The sequence below is a fragment of the Pyrenophora tritici-repentis genome, chromosome 1 (genome assembly GCF_003171515.1).
Source record: "Pyrenophora tritici-repentis strain M4 chromosome 1, whole genome shotgun sequence".
Lineage (NCBI taxonomy): Eukaryota > Fungi > Ascomycota > Dothideomycetes > Pleosporales > Pleosporaceae > Pyrenophora > Pyrenophora tritici-repentis.
Genome location: NC_089390.1, coordinates 7,226,132 through 7,243,003, shown reverse-complemented (window position 1 = coordinate 7,243,003; position 16,872 = coordinate 7,226,132). Strand labels below are relative to the sequence as shown.

Here is a 16,872-nt window from a genome sequence, read left to right as displayed (position 1 = left end):
AACATCTCAAGGGAAACGAAGTGGTCCACCTACTCTTGGTGATTCAATCCGGCGTCGCCCCAGGTCTGAACTGGATATCCATCTGAAACTGTTGTGTATACCCATCTAGACGCATAAGAAACACAGCTGAGAGCTTCTCGCTACACTTTCTCTTTGGTCGTATTCTATCATATGTGACCAGATGTTGGAACAAGTGACATGCTATGTACTGTACGTGTCCAGCGGCCCGAATGAGGGCTGGATGTTTGAAGAAAAATTCGTCCGGGTAGCCCTTGTATAAATTCTGCGCAAGTGCTTCTTGAGTCAAGCATCGAAAATGTTCACACTATACCAATCGAAGCTTTTTCCACAAGCCGAACATGAAGGCAATTACTTTCTCTTCCATACCTTCAGTGTTACTCATTCTCTCCGGAGTTTCCCATGTCAAGGCAGCACCAGCACCAGCAACAAAAGAGGGATATGCAGCTACCGGCGTCAATTGGGATGCTTGCTGCGATACTTCTTCCGTATGGACTTCCTTTGTGGATGCCAAAGATAAAAGCATCAAATGGGGTTTTATGACCTGTGTAAGTGGCTTGTAATCTCAAGTCATCATGCCGACTAACTCCGCTTTAGTGTGCCGAATCTTATTGGAACTTGAACCCTGTATATGGCTGTAATAACCCTACTTTCAGCGTTGGGAGACATTTGAGTCCTTATCTTCTTACACGCTCATCAGGCCAGGCCTCGTGCGCTGGAGGTGATGGAGAAACGAGATTCATAATGTAAATGGATTGTACTCGTGGTCCTTTGGCAACAGTGTGGACTTGACCACACACACCTTAAGCATCGATGTGGAAATGCAACGAGTCGTGATAGATGGGTAGTAATCGAGCTCGGGTTATCTTACATATACAATGACCGTTGATCACAAAATCGTCTTTCACTAAGCCTATCTCTCAAAGGAGGTACACAATCGATTAGTGTGATAACCTGTGAATTCAAATAATCCCTACAAGTATCGTAGAGACTTTCACAGTGTACTATATAATGATCAGCTTGATCATCCATGTTTCGCTACAAAGACTGTCTTAATGAAGAAGTCTTGAACAGTGGCGTAACCTTGGGATCTCATTGTGAAAGCTAGGTTGGCAGTGACAGTCCTACTCTAAGCTTTCACCCTCAAACAATGTCTTGCCAACTCTGTGAAATTTGGAACTCTTCAGACTACACCGACTGCCAGTGGGCCGACCCTTCCCGCGAGGAAGAAGGCCAGACCAAGATGCGCGCCCAAATTCTAAACATGATCAAAGAGGTCAACTCCTACCTCAAGTGCTGTAGAAAAATGGAGGAGTTATACTGTACATTTGGTGTCGTCTACCACAAGACTCGGCAGGATGTCCGCAACGACGAGCAACTCAAGCGGTACCACGAAGTCAACGAGGGCGATGGTTTCACCGATCTGGATCCAGCTATCCAAGATCTCACAAAGCTCCTCATCACTTTGACACATATCTCCCCACGCGTTTCAGCCCACGAATTGTACCACATAATGGATAATGAGTTGGTCCCCGCTTTCAGGGCAGCATATCTCAAGTGTAAGGATTGCCAAACAACCATCAAGCAGCTAGTTTCGAAGAGCTGCCAGATGTACCAGGATCAGTTACGCACTTACCACGATTGGTTTGATCGCAAGTTTGATGAGGACACGCAGGAATTTACCCTGGACTTTGTTGCCCCTGAGTGGGCCATCTTTAGGAAGTGAGTCTGGACTCTCCCTGAGGCTCGTTTATCAAAGGCTAAAGGCCGTGACGAGGACAAGTTCGCTTTGAATATTCTTTGGGTAGATTTGGAGGATACTAATTAGTCATTGTGTCATTGAGAACTTAGCCGGGACATGTGTTACTTCCCTGTATGATGGGTGGTAGCTAGATGGAGGCTCTTCATGGTGCCAGCATACCTCGCTGTATAGCTAGGCAACCGCAAGAAGAACTCCGAGGGATGCGAGGGATATGTTGCAATGTGTACCGTTTTGAGATGGAGAGTCTTCTTTGCTTCCGCATATGCCGTATAGCTATGCAACTGTAAGAAGCATATAGATTGAATCAATTGAGCTTTGTTTTTCTTATCTTAAGCTTAAATTCTTCCGCGCCACTTTGCACAGTGTAGTAACAAAGTTCCGTGATGATGCTCCAGTGTGACATACCAATTCATTGAAATCTCTTCGCGGCAAGATAAACTTTTCTTTAGACCAGATATCTCGAACTCTCTTGTTTGACATTGCTTGTGGTCAACATGACACCAACATCATCCACATCTACCATTCAATGACGTATCCAGGGCCCAAACCATGCCTGTACCCGAAAATTTCGGAAATAACACTAAGGCCTCCAGTTCCTAGCACAACAGTACTTCTAGCATAGTCCCTGCACGCTCTCGTACGATAGTGGAGCTCTCTGTATTCTGCTGTATGGGATAAACTTAGTAGTAGTAGTAGTAGTAGTAGTAGTAGCACCCAATGCGTGCAGTCGCCAATGTGGGGTGACTAGTCCGCAGCCCCCAGTCATCGGAAAGATATCTCCGATCAAATCACACCTGTCCTCAGTACAATGATCGACCGATGTGGCTACTCTTGCCGTATGCGATAACCTCACTTTTGCGGCAGATTTACCTCGATTGAGCGTGTGATTGACGTCGTTGCGATGGGAACGACTTTTGCTGGGAACAAAGTCGATGAAGAAGTCTACAATGCCAAGAGCATATGAAGGACCTTGGGGCGAGGAAGAACTATGCATATTCAGGACATGATAAACTGTTAAGATTGGGATAACATGTTTGTGAAACTGCTACGCTCCGCCCAAGAGGGTTGATTTGGTGGGCTGGCTGAAGGGTGCAGACGCAGATTGTAGTACAATCGACCCGAGGCACACCAAAGTACTGAATCCAAAAACGTCAAACGATCATATCGATACAGCGACTTCGCGATCGAAGAGATATCCTACGTTGTGGTCGCAGATCGAGTCGCAGCGCCAGAATCGGGTGTTTTGATGCCAATCATCCACCTGGAAGGCATACTGTCTTGGCAGCATGCTCATACCCTCCGTCTGAGTACGTGGAGCCCATGAACCCGGTGCTGCATCATTGAGGCTATATGTCAAAAATCTCCGATTGGATACCCGCGTCTGAGTGGATAGATCTGACAGCCTTATTTTGTTACCGACAGGAAACGATGGCATGATGACGGATTACAGACTTGGGTGCGATCCGAAGTTTCGGTAACATGTGTGGGTAAGCTACTGTTTGACAGCCATGACATAAAGGGAAACTACAAAGCGCGCTATTGACTAGGAGGTGTGACGCAGGGTGTAGGTAGATCCCACATCCATAGCCAGTTAAGTGACAGACACAAGATAGAGACGTGATTATTGATAGCAGACGTGAAGGGCGCTTGGCAAAGCTACCAACACACAGTGGTAGGTTTTGACACCAACTCCTCTTTTCAGTGCCATATCTTTCCCCCTCATCTCGATTCCAAATGAACCCAGAAGCATTATGTCGTAGCGTCGTGCTCTACTAGTCGGGCATGGTCATACTTATCGAATGTTGACGAAGAACGTCGACCCTGCATTTCAGGACCGAACCTAGCCGGACCCTTTTGCGGCAACTCTCCGGCTGCACTGACGCCTGTTGACGTTCCGTATCTGTGACGTTCTCGCGGACAGATCTGTGTATTCTCTCCTTCACGGGAACCACAGCCGTGTAATACAACTGCTACTCGCAAGAATACATATACTTCGGTCTTTTCCTCGGTCTTTCTCTCAACTTCCCAAATACTCAGCTCCAACTACCATCCATACAGAGCTTGAATACACTTAGTCAAAATGTCTTATGATTCAGACACACTATCAAGCTATTCAGATTTCTCACGAAACTCCTCAATCTCGTCCACCTCCTCAAGCCCCAACCACATGCGAGTCTTCCTTGTCCAGACCGCAAAAGGTCTTTTCTCTTCCTCAGGGGGATACAAAGCCAACCTTTGCTTGTTGCGTCATCTTGCATCACGTGGTCACTCGGTCCGCCAGATCTGCTACTCGCACCGTGGCGAAGTCGATGCATATGTTCGTACCATGACTAGCAGTGGAGAGCATAATCCGGAACTACGCAAGAGGCGTATGCATCTGAGAAGCGGATACGGAGAAGCAGGAATCGATCTCGCAGTCGAGGAGCTGGTCGTACATGACGGCGTTCAGTATGTGGCGTTGGAAAAGGAAGCCTTCGACGAAGCGTTCGGTGGTAAAGACAACATACTCAAAACCATGCCTAGGGAGACGGCAAACTACATCGAGGTAAATGCGCCAACCCTTTTGTCCTACACCCTCTCTCACTATTTCATGAGTATCTTCTAACTGCCTGCTCATATAGAAGGGACTTTTGTCAGCACGACTAGAAGACTTCGTCTCGTTCCTGCAACAAGAGATCACGGATTTCGCTCCCACGCATATACTCTTCAATGACGGCTTATCCATGCAAGCCACCTCGGCCCAGGAAATGCCCAACCTGACCGCCCGTCGCATCGCCGTTATACATACTGCTGAGCAACTCCCCTTTGGACCATTTGCCGGTGGCATGCCTGGTCACGTAAGCTCACCGTGCGAGCACAAACTTCTCCAAGGTCTTGATGGTATCTGGAGTGTCTCCAATGCCATCAAACGTTACGCGCTCGAACATGAAAGCTCCAAACCAACTTCTTCGTACACCATCCCTGGACATATCTCGAAGAGCAAACACATGAGATGCCACTTCACCTACATAACTGGGATAAGAAGTACATTGGCATGATCAATCCTTGTCCTGTCAAAGGTGCTCGGGTTCTTCTCGGTCTTGCCAAGCTGTGCCCTCAGCATGAGTTCCTGGTATACAAGAGTTGGGGTTTCGACCAAAAGATTGGCCGGCAGATGGAAGCTGTCAAGAACATCATGTAAGTTTGAGGATCTCGGACAATGCAGAGTGAATCTAGCTAACAACTCAAAGCCTCCGCCCCACCTGCAAGGATATGGAAGAAGCCTGGCGCAACATCAAAGTGCTCCTCGTTCCCTCTCTCTGGTTCGAAGCTTGGGGTATCGTGACAATCGAAGCTCATCTCCGTGGTATCCCCGTCATTTCATCCAACGTAGGCGCGCTTTCTGAGGCTATGCTCGGGCTGGACCACATTGTTCCGGTGAATCCCATACAAGGTGACCGGGACGAAGAAGGCACATACATTGTTCCTGAGCAGGATCTGGCGCCTTGGGTGAGGGTCGTGAACAAGCTCATGAGTGACAAGCAGGAGTACGAGAGGCTTTCCAACAAGGTACGCAGTATAACGGAGCAGTGGATCAAGGGGTTGGATGAGACTGCACTGGAGAAGTGGTTGTTGAGTATGGCATCTCGCTCAACCCAAATTTGTATGTAAGGTGTATAGCGGAACCGAACGGTGGCTGAAAGGCGTGGATGAGAATGATCTGGGGAACTGGTTGCTAGGTTCAGCATCCTGGTCTAATCAAATGTAAATTGTTTTATTTTCATCAGAGCTCGTACAGTACCTTTGTTTTGAGATTAGGATCGCCAACATAGTATCGCAGCTGGTAGCGATGAGATAGGCATTAATTGAACCCAGATAGGTACGATTTGGTTACATGCACGTGCCAGATTGACATGTGAATAGTCCATTCTAGACTCTGTGCGTGGTGAATTAGGTAGGTTATGGTTCAATCTGATGTCATGATCTGCCATCTTGCGACTCCAACAAGTACATGATACATGAAAATTGATGTCATGATTAGCGTAATCGGTCACCGCGAGCAAGCCATTTGCTCTACCTTCATTCCTGACGTCAATTCAAAATCAGAGTAATTCTTCACATCACGCTAATGTCACCAGATATTGAATGAAAACACATGTATAAATCTGCTCCGCGAGACAAGAAATCTCCATCGCTCCCATCGCTCCCATCGTCCAGAGTCTAGGAATTTATGAAACCTCTTCGTAGGCTTTTTGCTGGGCAGAGGTCTTGCATTTCACGGCCCCCACTATCTCAGCTGCGATTCCCTCGCGAAACCCGCAAACTCCATCACTTTCGCTATTACAGCAGTACCTCCAGCACAATGTCCAAACTTGACGTCATCAAGACCGAGAGACTGTGGTGGAAGGAAAGCGTGGTGTATCAAGTAAGTTCCCGCAAGCGACCTTAGCTCCGGATGGCGGTTTAAAGGTTTTAGATTTATCCAGCCTCCTTCCGCGACGCGAACAACGACGGCCATGGCGACGTCCGGGGCATCATAGAGTCACTAGACTACCTGAAAAACCTGGGAGGTGAGCAGCCAAACCACCTGAACACCAAGCGATGTAAAGTGCTGATAGGGGAAAATAGTCGATGTCATCTGGCTATCGCCAAGTAAGCTGCATGTTTATCTTCAAGCTGAGTCGCCCTAATTATACCGCAGTATACAAGAGTCCCCAGGTAGACATGGGATACGATATCTCTGATTACAAAGATATCGACCCAAAGTACGGCACCTTGGCGGATGTTGACGAGCTCATCGCGAAGCTTGGGGTGCGTGACATGAAGCTAATGATGGATCTCGTGGTCAACCACACGTCAAACCAAGTGAGCCTAGCCAGTCAAGATCGAAGGCTCTTGAAGTTCTAACCACTAGACAGCATCCTTGGTTTCTCGAATCCAGGTCCTCTACCGACAATCCAAAGCGAGACTGGTACATCTGGAAGAAGGGCAAGCTAGACAAGGACGGAAAGCCTGGCCCGCCCAACAACTGGTGTCGTATCTTGGATACGACTGAGTCCGCTTGGAACTGGAATGAGAACAGACAAGAGTACTTTCTATCCTTGTTCTCCCCAGAGCAGCCAGATCTGAACTGGGAAAGCGAAGAAGTTCGAGCGGCCGTCCATGACATCATTCGATTTTGGCTGGACCGGGGTGTTCGTGGATTCCGTATGGATGTTATAGATCACATCTCCAAAGTTCAAGACTTCCCGGATGCCGAAGAGACGATTCCAGGTCAAAAGCTCCAGCCAGGTAACGTGTTCTATGCCAATGGCCCACGCTTGAGCGAGTATCTGCACGAGATACGTCAAGTGCTCAATGAGTACGACACCATCACGGTTGGTGAGATGCCGTTCATCAACGACGAGGACGAAATTATCAGCACTGTCGGACTACAGGGATCTTTAAACATGTTGTTCCTTTTCAAGATCCTGAATGTGGATAACCAACCTGGTCGCTCCAAATGGTCGTATCAGGAGTGGGATGCAACTGATATGGCGCGAATCCACGAGCGAACACAGCGCCTGATGATTGAAAGAGACGGATGGAACGCCATCTTTTGCGAGAACCACGACACGCCGAGATCCGTTTCGCGTTTCGCAGATGACAGCGAGGAGTGGCGCGACTATGCGGCAAAGATGATTTGTACCAAGCACACCACGCTTGGGGGCACAGAGTACATCTATCAAGGCGAGGAGCTGGGCATGCGCAACATCCCTGCTGACTGGCCCATCACAGAGTACAAGGATATCGAGACTCAGAACTATTGGAAAGCGTGAGTTTTATCCCCGCCAGGTCGGATTTCAATATTTGCTGACTTGCATCGACCAGTGCCAGCAAGCAGTACGCCAACAATTGGAGGAAGTTGGAATATGCCCGGAAGATGATCCAACTCAAAGCCCGTGATCATACGCGCACCCCAATGCAATGGGACAGCACCCCGAATGCTGGATTCTGTAAGGAAGACGTCAAGCCGTGGATGAGAGTCAACGACGACTACCCACGCGTCAATGTTCTAGCACAGCTCGACAACCCTCTGTCGGTCTTCTCTTACTGGAAGCAATGCCTCAGTTTCCGTAAGAAGCACAAGGATGTTTTTGTTTACGGCGGATTCGAGATCCTCGATCCACAGAACAGGGACGTGGTAGCGTTTCGTCGCTTCTCAAAGGACGAATGCTATGTGACTGTGACCAATTTCACTGGCAAGTATCTGGAATGGTCGGGCCTCGGCGATCACAAGGTTGAGGAGTGGGTTATTGGGAACCATCCGCTTGGGCCACACAACGATAATCTGGGAGGCACCCTTTACTTGAGACCGTGGGAGGGTATTATCGGAAGATGCTCGGAGGTTCATCCTTAGCCTGCCATGTAGTCTTTGAGACTCTGTTCGATAGAAGTTGGTAGTTTGAATATGATGCAAAAGTTATGTACTTTTTCGATGAGTTTCTTGTACATTTGCGACAATTCGACGTCTCTTGTTGCTGGGGTGTGAGGCAAGCTTGCAGCTGATGTTCTCTGCAAACGATGTCGTCTTTCCCGTCAAAGTGACGATACCAAATCATCTAACACTAGATTGGTCATTGACGCGAAACCCGAGCATCAGTCAATCTCTATCAGGGCGTCATATGCAGCATCGTTTCAACCCTTATTCATTCTGAATCTAACAAGGCCGGGGCTCGCTCCTTCCCTAGCCCGGCACTTTGATCCTAGGCAGCCCCGATGAAATTTGCGGATCTCTATAGCTACTACAAAATTAAACTTACAATAAGATGAGTCAATTAGGAGCCTGCATGGAAATTTGGTCGCCAATGTCGCTGGTGCGAGATGACGGCGCAAGAGGGAGGGTGTATAAACAATTTCGAAGTTATGACGTAAATCGGTGCGGAGTCACCTTACGCAGCACCTCGCGATTTCAATGCGACGACAAGACATGATATCATGAATGCGGTAGGGCAAAGAAAGGTGAGTGCCTGGGATCTGCCGCACAATAGATGGCCTGACTGATTTTCGTAGTTGTGGTGTAAGATCGGCGTCAAATTGACAGACTGCGCAGAAAACCTACACCCAAAGAAGCCTTAGGATCCCCAAAGTTCAATAACATGATCCATGGGCGAGCGGCGCACACGGGCGAGCGGCGCACCCCACCAACTTTTGCAACTTTAAAGCGATGCATCTCAACAACGCGATAATATTATTGCTAGATATTGATACAGTAGATTACTCTATATTAATAGTATCAGTCTTGCATGTGCGCGAGTTGTGCCCAGTCTCCTTGCACCTAGTGCAGCGCCTTTGAGCCCGCTGGCTGAGGCCTGATCGCGCTCCTCCTTGACGCTCTTCATGAGCAATCTGCTGGTCAGCCTCATTTTGAGCCAGTATATCCTCTCCAGCTCCCTTTGTGAGTACTCCATGCTTCTGTATACGCCTTTTAGAGCGCCGCCTACGCTCTGAGGCTGCGCTATTGGCCTTCTCAAGACTAGAGATCCGATCGCGCATCAGCTCAGCAGAGAGCATCATCACCTCGGCGCCCTTCTTTAGCTGGTCAATCGCCATAATAATTGAAGCTGGTGATGAGCTCTTGTGCTGGCGCACGCGCTCACGTATTAGGCTTGACTGAGCCTCAAGCTCACGCGCGTTGCTCGGCGTTTGAGCTACCCAGGGAGCCTCTGGCAGAGCTGCTGGAGGAGTAGGTGTACGCAGTTGTACATCTACCTTTGATAGAACAGCCTCTGGTTGTAGAGGAACAAGGCCTGCGCCGCGGAAGGCTGAGCAGATATTGGCTGGCGTGAACGCTTGATCAAATGCTGCCTTGAACGCTGGCAGAAACTCTAGCTTGGTGATGTGGTTGATGTGGTTGCGCATAAGGCTCTCCACCTCACGGCTGTACGCGCGCTTCAATGGCGAGAAGCAGCCAACATCAAGTGGCTGGAGTAGGTGAGATGAGTGAGGAGGCATACAGAGCGTATGGATATTGTTCTCCTTGCAGAGCTCCTGGAACTCTAGAGATTGGTGGCTCTTATGGCCATCAATAATAAGCAGGCGACGCGCGCCTACACTACGAGCCTGCGTGTGAGCGTTGAAGTGCTTTAGCCACTCAACTCCAAGCTCATTATTCGTCCAGCCATTATCGCTGACTGCGATCGCCCAGTCGCGTGGGATCTCAGCTTCCTTATACCAGGCTGATAGGTAGTACTGGCCAGCGAAGATGAGGAACGGTGGGACTGACCAGCCAGCAGCGCTGATAGCAGCGATCAGCGTTACCCACTCGCGATTGCCTGGCTGAATACTCTTCGGCCTGCCTCTCCTCTCTGCTCCTGTTATAACTAGCTGCGTTGTAATCTTGCCCATCATAAAGCCAGCTTCATCAAAGTTGTAGACGTCCTCATCGCAGATACCTAGCTCAGCCTTTGTCTCTTCTACAAGCTTAAACCACCTCTTTATTAATGTTGCATCCTCACAAAGAGCTCTCTGCCTATCGTACGCTTGGTTGAAACACGTCCGAAGACTGTCTGTACGCTTAACAAAGGTAGATGGCCAGTTGACTCCAACCTGCTCTCCACCACGCGCAGCCAGCAGCTTATCAGCCATATCACGTACAGCTGTGTAGGTAGGCGCAAATCCACGCAGATCTAGCTGAAGTATATAGCTAATAATCACCTCCTCTTCTCTCTGGGTAAGCTTCCTTGAGTTGGGCGGGCAATCGCGTCGGGCAGGTATACCAGCGCGTCGGCGGCGGAGCGTTGTTTCGGCTACGTTGTAGACTACTGCAGCAGTACGGGTACCTTGGATCTGGTGCGCATTAATAGATGAGATAGCAAGCTGAATATCTGCTTCATTTGATAGTAATTGAGTAGCGCTGCGTTGAGCCATTGTAGATTAAGATCAGTAAGGTGAGTAAAGTTGGTGGGGTGCGCCGCTCGCCCGTGTGCGCCGCTCGCCCATGGATCATGTTAAGCTAATTAGAGTTTGCGGAAATGCGCTACCCGGTGCGCACCTAGTAAGCCTTTCGCGTCGCGTCGCGTCGCGTCTGCTATACACACGACGCTAGACTACTGTTGCCATAATACTTCTTGGTGTACTTCATGTCTACTCCCTCTAATTCAGGCCTTCGCCGCCTTGTAGAATGCGACAAGCGCAATTCTCCTCTACCATCGCTATCAAACGCGCCTACTGTTGGCGATACTGCGAGCGAGGCCCAGGCTGATGAGCCCTTGGCAGTACAGGCGGACTTCCCCAACGACGACGACGACGACGACGACGACGACAATTACGACGGGCTTGATTTTAAGCGTGTGCCGTATCTTGAGCGGCGCCAGGTTGAGCGTAATAGTCGCGGTGGGCCAAAAAGCTGGATCTACCGCCACGGCTGGGCCGTCTGGCACCGCAAGTACAAGAAAAACTACTGGCTTTGCCGGTACTGCCATCAACGACGGAAGCAGGAGGCTTGCTACGAGGCTGACAGCACTACAAACGCCGGCCGACACCTCTCAAGCAACAAGCCTGGACACTCACACGGACCTAACGGACCTGTACCAATTGCTAGCCGGGAGGGCAATATTATGGGCGCGCTCGCAAAGTCCCAAGTACATATTATGAGGTCTAAAGGGATAGAAGTATCGCAAGAGGTAGCAAACGAGATGGCAGCAAGCTTTTCAACCTCTCGATTTCAGGACGCGCTGAAGGACTGGGTAGTCGCGGACAACCAGAGCCTTCGCGTAATAGAAACGCCGCAGTTTCGAGCCATGATTGCGGCCGTGAGCCCGCTAGCCGAAGCTCTCCTTTGGCGTAGCCACCAAACGCTCCACGATCATATTATTACTGAGTACAATACATACATACCAGCTGTTGCCAACTACCTTCGCGAAGCCCGGTCGCTTATACACGTGTCATTCGACAACTGGACTTCAACTGGTGGGCAGTATGCTTTTACTGGCCTCTGCGTACATTACCTTAACAGCGAGGGCAAGCTAGTTGACCACCTGCTTGGGTTGCCTGAGCTACACGGGGCGCACACTGGCAATAATATTGCCGCTGCAGCAACAACAATACTTCGGCTATTTGGCGTTGACAACGCGAGGGTTGGGTACTTTGTGCTTGACAACGCAAGTAACAATGATACTGCAGTTGAGTCCTTAGCAGAGGAGTTTGGCTTTATCGCAAGCGAGCGGCGGCTGCGGTGCTGCTGCCATATACTCAACCTAAGCGCACAATTAGTAATTTGGGGCAAAGACCGTAGCGCGTACGAGAATGAAGCCGCACACCTTGAGGAAGAGGAGAAGTACATGGATGAGTGGCGCAAATACGGTCCTGTTGGCGTCCTCTTTGACGTGATTGCGTCTATCTGTACGCCTCAAACTCGACAACTACTAGAGCGCCTACAGTGCGAGGAGGCAGAGTCTCTAGGTGTTACACCCCACATCCGGCAGCTTGTGAAGCCTGTTAAGACACGCTGGAATAGCTATTTCAACACGTTTGTCCGTGCAGCTGAGCTACACGGCCCTATCGATGGCTATATTGAGTGTAAACTTGAGGAGCATAGTGCTGCAACAGCAACCTCACGACGCCGGAAGAATCGTGAGCAGCTCCCTGCTGCCCAGCCACGGTTATATATACGCGAAGGGGGTCTAAGCGGCAAGGACTGGGCGACAATAACAGAATACATTCGACTCCTTGAGCCATTTGCCGAAGCTACACGGCTACTTGAAGGTCGCGGCCGACACGGCCGACACGGCGCTATATGGGAAGTTCTAGTAACGTTTGAGTGGCTTCTTGACCAGCTTGAGGCTCTCAAAGACCGCCTTAAGGATGTAAATTACGAAGATCTAGATGCGCCTGAAGATCATCTTATTACAAACGTTAACCTTGCGCATTGTAAGCTTGCTGAGTACTACGCAAAATTCGATAACGCGCCTGTCTACTACACTGCTACAATACTACACCCGCACTACAAACACCACCTCTCAGCGCTCTGGAAGGTGCCTGACACCCATGTCACTGCCCGTGACGGTGTCCACTATCGCGACGGCTGGCTTGACAATAACCACCGGGCATTCCTGCGCATGTGGCAGGGGCGGAAGGACTCTGCAGCCACTTCAGCTCACACTGTAACGCCGCCGCGTAAGAAGCCCCGGCTAGGGATTTCAACGTCGCGATCAGCTTTTCTACAGTCGTCAATTGAGCAAAGCACACGGCAGTTAGAGGCAAGCCTTGCTGAGGATGAGTATGAGATATGGAAGCGGCAACCAGCGTTAGCTGAGGAGGATTGGCTGTCTCTTAATCCGCTTCTATACTGGGAGTCAGTTGCTGGGCAGTTCCCTATACTCTCAAAGTTCGCTATTGACGTCCTAACAATACCAGCAGCAGCGGCAGACTGTGAGCGGACTTTCAGCGAGCTTGGCGACATGTTAGGCACCCGGAGACTCCATATGAAGCCAGAGCTTATTTCAGCTTTGCAGAGCTTGAAGAGCTGGAAGAGGCTTGGTATACAGCCAACAACTACCTCAGCTTCTGGGCTAGCGCGCACACTATCAGAGGAAGAAATCTCAAAAGTACAGGAGCATTTATCTCAGTTCGACGTCAGGTAACTCAGTTCAGTCAGTCCAGTCAGTCCGCAGGCCGCGGCGACGTCAGTTCAGTCAGTCAGTTTTAGTTTAATTGAAAAGTCTTGGCAGTCAGTCCAGTCCAGTTCAGTGACCTCAGGACGTCAGTTCAGTCAGTCCAGAGAGCTCCGGACTGACTGAACTGACTGATAGCAACTCTGCACGGAACAGTCACGCGCGCAAACAGCTCAACGGTTCATCGAAGGGCTAAAAATCGAGAAGATAGACCAAGAGCTTTCGAATGAGCAATGGTTACTCCCAGGAGCAGTTTACACGTCTGAGCGGCGTGAAAATTTCCCAGACATCAAACAATGGATTGAACTGCTTTGTGTGATCAGCCTATACCCACCGTCACAAAAGCGAAAGCGAGACGAGGAGGAAGGCTCCACAAGAGTTTACAACCTACGCCCATTGCCGGGACGTATAAGAGGCCCACAGCAGCCTCAAGCGTCCGAGATACACTCTCCATCACTTACGAAGAAAGCTAGGTACGATTCGGACATCGGAATGAATGGTGAATAGTAGGGATCAAGTTCATGAGATGCATTTATGTCGGACTAGGAGCACTTATATTGACCCGGCAGGAAATATGTTTCAATAATCAACTAAGAAAACGGGGTTTTGCAGACATCTACCGTCGAAGTAGACGGGGTTGGGAATGTTGTAAGCCGCGTGCACTTTGTAAATCGTTGTACCTGAAACTGATGTACGCGATATGTAGGTTGAAATTTCAAGCAGCATACATAGAGCAGTAGAAGATATCGTCGTGTAGTTAGATGGAATGAATGTGTCGTAAAGATGCTGGGTCGTGAAGCACAGATGCGGCAAGTCTCTGACGTCATGCCAAGTCCACTAACCTCGGCTACTCTAAGGGGTATCATTGAATCCTCAGACGCACGCATCCTGCCTAGCACAAACCCTCATTCCTTTGAGCTAAATACCATCATGATAAGAAATGAAGCTCGAAACGTCTCGCAGAGGGCTATCCTCCTGCCTGGAGGGCGAGCGCAATGCCCGAGTTCCACAATATTTACAACCACCTATGCCTACTTACCTAGGTAGGTGCACACCAATACGACTCAAGGTAATAGGTCAGGAGTAAGGCGAACTCTCAAGAGATAATCGTGGAATCAGCTCGAAAGAAAATGAGACGGGCGTTTTCTGCACCAGAAACCAATGACACCACAGTAACTTGTCTTTTCTTGTGAGCTACATGTATGCCATCAAGCTCACAGCCGACGCCAATCCAACCACCCACCATAGACATCCAGAAACACTGTCTTTGGGGCGAACGGAGGAGCTCGGTACGGGAGATCCAGGCGTTTTCTCTACCGAACACGCTGTGCCTTTCTCTTGCGAACTTGGGCTAGCAGTCGTATTGAACAACAGTTCTACCCATTGGATGTCAAACCAGGCTTCACTGCCAGTAGTCATCCGCCCAGAGAAGTTTCCGCCGTTGCTCCACAGATTCAGAATTATTCTGCTCTCGGTATCCGGTACATTGACCTCTGTGTCAGCCGACTGTATACCATTGACGTACCACACGCTACGTCCGGATGTCCAGTCCATTCGATAACTGTTCCATGCAGTCGCAGGCTCGTGTGCTTCCAACGATACATTAAATGTTGCTCCCTCGATAGGCATATTTGTATCGGGATCGGTCGTTGGCTGATTCGAGCAGTGCAGCTCGCTCGAGGCACCTCCGGTTGGGATCTCTATATCCGACTCGCTTGTGTCGTTATGGTACGTAAAGAAGCCTGCAACTGCTCCGCTGGCTCCACGAATCCGTGCGAGCATACGCATAGAGGCGAAGGTGGCATTGTGCTCCGCAAAGTCCAGCTCAGCAGCGAGCTGAGTTCCGTTGGGAAGTCGTGTCGTGTGTAGAGTGAGGTAAGTAGACTGTTCCTTCGCAGATTCGGCGTCATTGTCTATCCACAGTGAGCACTACAGGGTTGTAGAGACAGGTATTTCTTACTTATAGTTATGCGTGAAGGTGTGTAGTACATATCTATCGTGTTCTCCTTTGGAGCTGGCCGAAACCAGTCGCGTGGAGTCCAATCGGCATTCCATGGTGCAGCCGCAACAATCTTAGACTTCCCTTTAGAAGATTCCGTAATCTTAACATCATTCTCTCGAGATGACGAGGAAGCTGCAGTCTCATCAAGACTCCCTTGGAGATGCCTGAAGTCAAAAAAGCGGTAGTAGTCATATGTCGCTGCTACCGTTCCATTGGTCGAGAACTTTGTGCATTCTGCTGTGACCGCAACAACGCACAAGGAGGCGTTGAATACCAACAATAATATCTTTCTAGAAAACATGTCAAAGTATATTGGCGCTTTGTCGGGGATCAAGTTCGCCACAGAATTGTGGCCGTTAACTTTTAGTAGCTGGACATGGCATGTTACATATGCATGGATTTCAGGTTTCTAAGAGGCGGTCTAGCGGTCATCCGGAAGGATGTTCAGGGCCTACATCAAGGAAGAGAGCTTAGCACCAAAGCTTTGATCTGACGGAAGCGCAGGGTGGGACAAGGCTGTGCTACTTATAGACAAAGCGCAACGTATGGCCACAGAGACGTGGCAAAGGGGGATAGTGGCGCTGCGGTGGTCGTATAAAAGACCCGATGTGGCTTTGAAAAAATCTCCTGCATATGCCAAGCACCTAAGCGACTAAGTATATATGGGTCAGTCCATACACAAGGTGTGAAATGGCGCCTAGGCATGTCATGTGACATCGGATTACACTAGCATACCCGCTACCCTGGCGCTACATATCTGTTATACCCGAACGGGCACGACTTTTCTTACTTGACAGCATATCCCAGTAAGCGCCCAGAAGCCATCATGTCGAGCTGGAAAGAGCGGCACAAATCCTTGCAACAGTCATTAATCGACCTTTCCGTTTTCCATGCAAGCTCCACCGTTGCCCGTGCAGGGTCCGCCACACAACACCAACATCACCAGCACGTTGTCCAACCTCCTTTGTTGCAAACACACTTCCCTAGGGAGGCTTGCATTGCTGTAACAACATCCTTTACCGTGTTTCCTACTCCGGTACCGAGGTTGTACGTGTGGAAGCCACATTCCAGCCGCGACTCGCTAACGTCTCTGAGTGCGCCGCCTGGGCGTAATCGGTAACGATGATAAAAATCTTATTGCGCTCCGTCTTTTGTATCTCAATCCGTGCTGAATATGCTCAGGTACAGGATTTGACCATTTATGACTCGCAGCAAGTTGGGCATGAGGTTCTGGCGTTTTCACTTAGCTTCCCCGAAGCATGACAGCTAATAGGATTGAAGTAGCGCAAAACCACAATTGACCATTCTGGGTCTCAGACTGCAAGGTCGTCCAAAACAGCCTCTCACATATACTTTGAACGGCCAAACGGATTCGAGATCGCTCTGCAGCCGCTTTGTGTAACGTGCTTGTTGTCTGACCTGTCAGCCCACTCACGGATGTCATGGACGCAATGATC

The 16,872-nt window shown here is 49.6% G+C and overlaps 7 protein-coding genes across 7 annotated transcripts; 5 read left to right on the top strand and 2 right to left on the bottom strand.

Moving 5' to 3' along the window:
• Positions 1-359: 359 nt before the first annotated feature.
• On the top strand, positions 360-768 carry PtrM4_028090 (uncharacterized protein; the record flags this gene model as incomplete). The annotated part of the gene is made up of 2 exons (XM_066103791.1): positions 360-566; positions 616-768. The coding sequence occupies 2 exons, from the start codon at positions 360-362 to the stop codon at positions 766-768; spliced, it is 360 nt and encodes a 119-aa protein (XP_065965993.1).
• Positions 769-1,168: 400 nt separating this feature from the next.
• Positions 1,169-1,744, top strand: PtrM4_028080 (uncharacterized protein; the record flags this gene model as incomplete). Its single annotated transcript, XM_001932515.1, has 1 exon — positions 1,169-1,744. One exon carries the CDS (start codon positions 1,169-1,171, stop codon positions 1,742-1,744), a length of 576 nt encoding a protein of 191 aa, XP_001932550.1.
• A 2,116-nt stretch (positions 1,745-3,860) lies between these two features.
• On the top strand, positions 3,861-5,431 carry PtrM4_028070 (RfaG, Glycosyltransferase; the record flags this gene model as incomplete). Its single annotated transcript, XM_066103790.1, has 4 exons — positions 3,861-4,325; positions 4,402-4,617; positions 4,713-4,957; positions 5,011-5,431. The coding sequence occupies 4 exons, from the start codon at positions 3,861-3,863 to the stop codon at positions 5,429-5,431; spliced, it is 1,347 nt and encodes a 448-aa protein (XP_065965992.1).
• A 691-nt stretch (positions 5,432-6,122) lies between these two features.
• PtrM4_028060 (alpha-glucosidase) lies at positions 6,123-8,159 on the top strand (the record flags this gene model as incomplete). Its single annotated transcript, XM_066103789.1, has 6 exons — positions 6,123-6,185; positions 6,237-6,330; positions 6,389-6,412; positions 6,462-6,625; positions 6,679-7,574; positions 7,631-8,159. 6 exons carry the CDS (start codon positions 6,123-6,125, stop codon positions 8,157-8,159), a joined length of 1,770 nt encoding a protein of 589 aa, XP_065965991.1.
• An 857-nt stretch (positions 8,160-9,016) lies between these two features.
• PtrM4_028050 (uncharacterized protein) lies at positions 9,017-10,387 on the bottom strand (the record flags this gene model as incomplete). Its single annotated transcript, XM_066103788.1, has 1 exon — positions 9,017-10,387. The coding sequence occupies one exon, from the start codon at positions 10,385-10,387 to the stop codon at positions 9,017-9,019; it is 1,371 nt and encodes a 456-aa protein (XP_065965990.1).
• Positions 10,388-10,881: 494 nt separating this feature from the next.
• Positions 10,882-13,383, top strand: PtrM4_028040 (Dimer-Tnp-hAT domain containing protein; the record flags this gene model as incomplete). The annotated part of the gene is made up of 2 exons (XM_066103787.1): positions 10,882-11,016; positions 11,089-13,383. The coding sequence occupies 2 exons, from the start codon at positions 10,882-10,884 to the stop codon at positions 13,381-13,383; spliced, it is 2,430 nt and encodes an 809-aa protein (XP_065965989.1).
• A 1,224-nt stretch (positions 13,384-14,607) lies between these two features.
• On the bottom strand, positions 14,608-15,716 carry PtrM4_028030 (glycoside hydrolase family 16 protein; the record flags this gene model as incomplete). Its single annotated transcript, XM_001932507.1, has 2 exons — positions 14,608-15,326; positions 15,374-15,716. The coding sequence occupies 2 exons, from the start codon at positions 15,714-15,716 to the stop codon at positions 14,608-14,610; spliced, it is 1,062 nt and encodes a 353-aa protein (XP_001932542.1).
• Between the last annotated feature and the right edge of the window lie 1,156 nt (positions 15,717-16,872).